This window comes from Rutidosis leptorrhynchoides, chromosome 4 (assembly GCF_046630445.1).
Source record: "Rutidosis leptorrhynchoides isolate AG116_Rl617_1_P2 chromosome 4, CSIRO_AGI_Rlap_v1, whole genome shotgun sequence".
Taxonomy (NCBI): domain Eukaryota; kingdom Viridiplantae; phylum Streptophyta; class Magnoliopsida; order Asterales; family Asteraceae; genus Rutidosis; species Rutidosis leptorrhynchoides.
Genome location: NC_092336.1, coordinates 614,946,032 through 614,952,569, shown reverse-complemented (window position 1 = coordinate 614,952,569; position 6,538 = coordinate 614,946,032). Strand labels below are relative to the sequence as shown.

Genomic DNA, 6,538 nt, shown 5'->3' with positions numbered 1-6,538 from the left:
GCAGGGACTATCGGTAGACTCAAGTCCGATCAGCTAAGAGTCGTGTGCTCGTACAAGCCGCCGATCCTCGTATTGTCTTATTGTATGCTAGTTGATAGTTAGCATGTGTTGTTGTTAGTATATAGCTTGTGTGTGACTTAAGCTATATCTGTTAGATAGATTCCATTCACTTAGCGGTGCGCTAATCCCCCACATATTCTTCCCTTGCAGGTTTAGGTACTGCCAGTCGAGAAGGGTGCTATTGCAGAAGACATGTTTGACAACCCAACTCTGATGTGGACTTTTGTATAAATAATGTTTTGTGATAACGTAACACCGTTGTGTAAACTTAAACGTAATGACGTGACTTATATTGTGTTTGTTAATAAAGTCTTCCGCTGTGTATTTAAAAAAAAAAAAAAAAATGGCCGGTGTTACAGCGGGATTGAACGTCGGCTCAACGGCGTGTCCGTTGAGAGTGGACTTACAGGAGTATAAGTTTTTTTATATAAACTATGCCTTAGAAAAAAAAAAAAAAAAAAAAAAAACTCTAGTTGATTAGTAATATGTGATATTTGAACAAGTAATAAAGAAGATTAACAAATTATTTTTTTTTTTTTATCGTTATCGTAGTTTTAGTTTTTTATTTTGTCTTATAAAAGAATGAGAAGTAAAGAGAATCAGCCATAATTGAGGACTATTGCCTTAAGTTTTTTTATGTGTTGTCAAATGAAACAATATCTTGGATCGATAAAGCATTAAAGCTAGAACATTTGATTTATAGAAAATTTCAGCATATTTTTACAAAGGTAAAATAAATAAACCTACATAATGAAACATATTTTGATTTTGTTAGGGAGATTCGAACCCATGAACCCCTCATCATTTTCTTCTATACCAATCCCACCCCCTTCTTTTACATCTATTACCAAACATACCCTCATCTTTTTTACTCCTTTTTTACCCCCATTTTTCACCACTTCTAAGCTTGTTTGAAAAATCTCTTTCAGCCATTTCTCAAACAGACCATTCAAGTATACCCCACACCCAAACAAAACCTCATCTAACACCATTTCCTCAACTCTAAAATCAAATTCTATACCCCCAAAAACTAACTCAAACACCCCTTTTATCTTGAACAAAAAAGTCTCTCTCATCAAGCTATCTCGAGCCGGAGATCGATCAAATGCAAATCGGGCTTTCACCGTTTCAAGAAACCCGAGTGGGTTCCTTGGACTACTATCCATTTCACGGGTCAAATCACTCGAATTTGGGCTGAATTCTAACGGGTTTTCGTTCTCATCATCGTGTGCCTCGGCTTTGATATTAAGATCAAGAGTGTTTGAGCTTGATTCTCTAGACAAATCTTTCTTAATTTCGCCCTCTTCGATTCTTGGAACTTTCCTCTTGCTTAATTCATCTGAATCCCATATCGGTTTTCGCTTTTGATCAACTTCAGAGTTGTGACTAATCTCCCTCACAACTAATTTCATTTGAACCGGTGAAATTCGGCTTCTTTTGTCATCTACAATATAATCACCCTTAATCAAAATGAATATAACTTGCCCATTTTCGCCGAATTTCCGTTTCTCAAAACCTTTACTTATAGATTTCAAGAAATTCCCATCTCCAAAATCCACATCATCAACCAAAACAACAATATTTTCATGATCTTTCAAAGCCCTTTCAAGATTTTCATGTTCGCGAATGGAAGCCCTCATGCTAAAGCATAAAAGCGAGTCACTTGAGCCGAACATAGCCTCTGCAATCGCCATTGCCAATCGTTGCTTCCCTATGGAGTCGCTCCCTTCAATCAAAAGCCAAGAATCTTTCTTAAAACCTTTAGACGACGAAGAATTCATTAAAAACTCAACAATCGAGTGCATTTTCTCCGAATGCCATGGTACATTGTCTTGCAAACACTTGTATAAATTTTGTCCTTTTGACAAATCAGAGGCCGAATTCCCAAGACCAAGTGTGATTTTTATCTCCTTATCATCTTCCCTACTTTTTAGAGAATCCAAATTTGGTTCTTGATCGATCTTGTGATGATTCATGCTGCTAAAACTGAGATCAACATGACACGATTGTTGTCTTCTGAATCGGGGATAAGAACGCTCCCCAATGCCATTTTGTTGTTTCAATGTGTCGCTAAAAGTGATCGATGAAGTGGTTTTGACATGATTAGTATTATTAGGCCAAAACGGATTATAATCAGAGGAGTTGCTAATCACTGATGGCAAATTCATGAAATTCTTGTTTAGATTATGCCTTCCTTGGTGTAGACTTTGGCATAATCTGTTCCACTTCCTCCTCAGCTCAACCAAGTTTTCCTGAAAAACCAGCAACAACATCATTGTAGCAACTGAATAATATGAAATATATATCATTGTAGCCTAATACAACTGCAATACAAATGGACAGAAATTGAAATATTTATTTCCAAACTATAATAAGCTGTACAATCTAATATTAGTAACATACAGAGTACCATCTCCATGAAGATATATTTATTGCGACAAAATACTTTGTCGGAAAAGTATTTTGCAGTGCTGGATTTTGAGACGTGCAAGGTGTGTGTGTAATTTACACAAGGCCTAAAATCTAAAAGGATCTAAAAATTTAACCCAACAATATATTCTATGGTCCATTTATCTATAAGGTTTTAAAAATATTATGTTTTTTGCAATATTATTGAAATTACATTTTTGTAATCGTATATGAATATATGATAAACCTTTGTATGCAAATGGCCTTTTTTTTTGCTTATTGAAACAGAGCTCCTAAAATTAACATGACGATCCTGGTATTTTTTATCATCTGCATGTGGTTTAAACATTTGTTTGAAAGCCAAAGTTATACCTTGTGAATGGTTGATGAAGGTGTGGAAGGATGAAGCCAAAACGGTAAGACAGTTGGTGGCTTATTATTCGCCGACGTGGCTGAAGCGGCAGCCTCCTTTTCATAATTGGAGTTGCATTCTGCACAACATGAACTCATCTCCAATACACCATCATCTCCTTCTTCTTTACATGACATACTTACTTTTGGCTCATGCCCACTACAAAACATCAGTAAAAACCATATAAATATATAAACGAATTTCAGAAAAACCAAAAGGATAATTACCAAGGAAAACTATTAATATCACTTCTTAATTATACAGTCACTAATATATTTAATATTTGATATAATACAGTATTAGTTGATAATTGATAATATTCCATAAATTAAAATCATATTTTGAGTCATAAGTCTAAATCAAGACAATGAGAACAAATGTATTTCAAATATCTAATCTAATACAATAATTAAGAGAAAATTGTCATTGTTTTTCTTTTCTGTTGAATCAGAAATATGTCCCAATAATGAGGATAGTGACAAAATCAAAAGGCAAAAGAAAAAAGAGGAAAAAACAAACAACACTGTCTCCTCTTCCCAAGTTTACTTTATCCAGAGTCAGCATGCTCTCAGCTCATGCCATTGTGTGTTCAGACACAGGAATGTTTTTAACTACAAACTCAATAAAGCCATTTTGATCTATAATGTTTCACATAAATAACTAACCAAATATGTTGTTTTCACATGTTAACCAATTTTCAGTTTAAGTACTATCTCAAAAATAATATAAAATTCATGCAATTCAAGTTGTACAAATTAAATACAATTAGAGAGTTTTAAAATACCTGATGCTAGTTGCATTTGCATTAAGACTTAAACCAAGTCCACCAGAAGGAACAGAAACAGCTTGAAGACCCCATTGAAGCTCAAGTGAAGGCTGTTTCATTTTACATTTCATAAAAGTTTGATAATTTGCTGTCCCAATTAACCAAACTTTATTAGTCACATTATATTGTGACATCAACCTCCCAATTTCAACAACAAGATGATCTACAGGACTATAACCAATCACTCCATTCTCTTTTTCATCAACAGTCCATTTCAAGTCACCTGCATATATAATTACCCCACCTCCTGTTAATGATAATGCCTCAATTTTTCTTTTTAAATCTGCCAAATTCATCTCCACTTCTTCCCTTTTCATGAACCTTAAAGGTACAGATGAGAATTGAAACTTTATAAAATGTGCACACTTTAATTCATCTGGTACATCTCCTCTTTCTACCTTCCCCATTAGCTCAATCACAACGGCTTCCGTTACAGATAGAGAATCTCCGATAATCACCGTGTTTTTTCTTGATTTTTTCCCTGTTAAAACCTCCATAACCAAGGTGACATCTTTCTTTAAAGATTCAAATTCTTGACATGGGTTTTTCTTTTTGGGTGAAACTAAAAGTGGGTTTTGTTCAGGTGAGTGATTCAAGAAATGGGTTTGCCAAAAGTTAGGATTTTGATAATGAGGGTGATGATCAGAATTTGGGGATGAAGGTGATGAGTAAACACCACCCACAGAACTTCCAAAAAACATTCTTGGTGCAGATGTTAATGAGTTTTCTTCCAAGTTGATTTTCACAGCAGTACTTGAAAAACCAGCTTCTCTCATAACCCTACTTACACTTGGATCATCAAGAATTGACAAAATAAGCTGTTCAAGCTCTACCTTGATAGCTAACAAAGGTGGACTTTGTTGTTGCTGTTGTTGACATTGTTGTTGACTAAGAGTTTGTTGATTCTCAATACACCCTCTTCTTTGATGTGCTTGAGCTCTTTTAAGTGCAGCAATGAGAGCATTAGATAGTGAAGGTTGACCATGAAGAAGTGGTCCAGGTGTTGTTGGAAGCCTATTAAGAGCCACATTGAAACAAAGTTCAAGTGCCCTACAATGAAGTGGTGGTGGTACTGGTGTAGAATTGTTATTATTATTTTGTGATTGTGATTTAATGCAAGCTCTTCTTAAAATACTTGCTCTTGAACTCATAAGAAGAGTTGCAGCCACATGAAGTGGAGTGACCTGAGCATGGCCTCTCCTCCTTGCAAGGCTAAGAGAGTGCTTCAATACAGAAGCAGCCTCAGTTGTTAGTGTCTGTTGTACCGTACAACCTCCTGAGCGCATCACTTGTTACCAGCACCCAACCCCCCACACCCCTTTAAAGATAAAACCCTAGCAATACTGCACTTTCTTTCTTGAACACACAAAGCAAAACCCTAAGCTCCAACCTTTTCAAGATTGCAAAATAGGATATTTTTTTCAGATATATATATGGTGCTTGTATATCTATTTTCAATCAAGAAACACAAATAGAAAAATTAGGAATTTTTTTTAAGAGAAGAAGGAGGCTAGGGTGTAATAGTAGGAGCATGTATGATATAATACCTTATGTATATATAGTTGTAATTTTATGATGAGTTACTTTAACTTTTTCTATTTTATTTTCTTGGTCGGATAACTTTTGTATACGACAGTCATATATTGGAATTTCTTTTTGGTACTGGTACAACTCTTGATGCATATGATACTTGTTAATGCAGTACTACTTTCTCTAGTATCATAAAGAGTTCTCATGCAAATACTTTCGGGTTTTTTTAAAATTGTTTCTCATTCAATTTTATTTTTATTTGTCTTATATAGTAGTAATGCTAAGATTACCAAAACAGCCTTATAAATAATTGTAAAATGACCGAGCTAAGGAAGAATTGAATAGTAGCCGAAATTTTAGGTCTTAAAATATAAGGTTAATAAGTTTTTTGTTAAAACCTTTTTTTAACAGTACTTTGGAATCACTCGAGGGACTAAACCAACAACGCGATCATCTCTCCTAGTTACATAACTTGCCCCTTCTTCCATATACAACTTCTAATTTGTATTCATAGGAGTTTTGATTGGCTTGCAATCAATTAACTATGTTCAGCAAGTAGATCAAGATATTTTTCTTTTGATATATAAAGATTCCCAGTTGAGATCGTGAAACTTCAATCTCCAAAAAATATTTAAGTTTTCCTAAATCTTTTATATCAAATTCTTACGACAAATTGGTTTTTAGACTTGAAATTTCTTCTTTATCATTACATATATATCATGTCGTCAACATGAATGATTAAACACGTTATAAGATAATTTCTTTCTTTGAGAAATTGGGTATGATTTGAGTTACTTTGTATAAAATCATAAGTTTTCATCGTTAATAAAGTAAACCTCCCAAACTAAGCCTGGGGTATTATTTCAGTTTATATAAAGATTTTTTAAGTCGACAAACTTCTCTCTCTTGAAGTTTGCTGTATATCCGGATGGTATTTCCATATAAACCTCTTCTTTGAGCTCTTAATGTAAAATTGCATTCTTTATGTTAAAATTAGTGAAGTGGCAAGTCTTTATTTGCAACAATTGAGAATAATACCCTGATTTTGGATCTTGGCCATTGGTGAGAAGTTTTCTAAGTAGTCTACACCATAAGTTTGAGTGTATAGTTTTGCAACAAGTCGAGCCTTATATCTCTTAATGGTGCCATATGTTTTGTGTTTAATTGTGAACACCCAACGACATCATACCGGCTTCTTATGTTGAGGAATGATATATACTAGATTCGGATCGGCCCGCGCGATGCGGCGGGGCCTTTCGAATTGCGTATTCATATTTAACGTAGCGTTATGTGTTTACAGA

The 6,538-nt window shown here is 34.5% G+C and overlaps 1 protein-coding gene across 1 annotated transcript; it reads right to left on the bottom strand.

The window, feature by feature from the left end:
• Positions 1-803: 803 nt before the first annotated feature.
• On the bottom strand, positions 804-4,993 carry LOC139904079 (protein SMAX1-LIKE 4-like). The gene is made up of 3 exons (XM_071886013.1): positions 3,666-4,993; positions 2,842-3,040; positions 804-2,312 (listed from the first exon to the last, which is right to left on the bottom strand). The coding sequence occupies exons 1-3, from the start codon at positions 4,991-4,993 to the stop codon at positions 804-806; spliced, it is 3,036 nt and encodes a 1,011-aa protein (XP_071742114.1).
• Positions 4,994-6,538: the final 1,545 nt, after the last annotated feature.

What these genes read in the sequence shown, in the direction of transcription:
- LOC139904079 (XM_071886013.1), bottom strand. Translation starts at nt 4,993, where the DNA reads ATGCGCTCAGGAGGTTGTACGGTACAACAGACACTAACAACTGAGGCT. An exon ending in GCAAATGCAACTAGCATCAG is followed by an intron (nt 3,041 to 3,665) that starts GTATTTTAAAAC and finishes GATGTTTTGTAG; the next exon opens with TGGGCATGAGCCAAAAGTAA. An exon ending in CTTCATCAACCATTCACAAG is followed by an intron (nt 2,313 to 2,841) that starts GTATAACTTTGG and finishes CTGGTTTTTCAG; the next exon opens with GAAAACTTGGTTGAGCTGAG.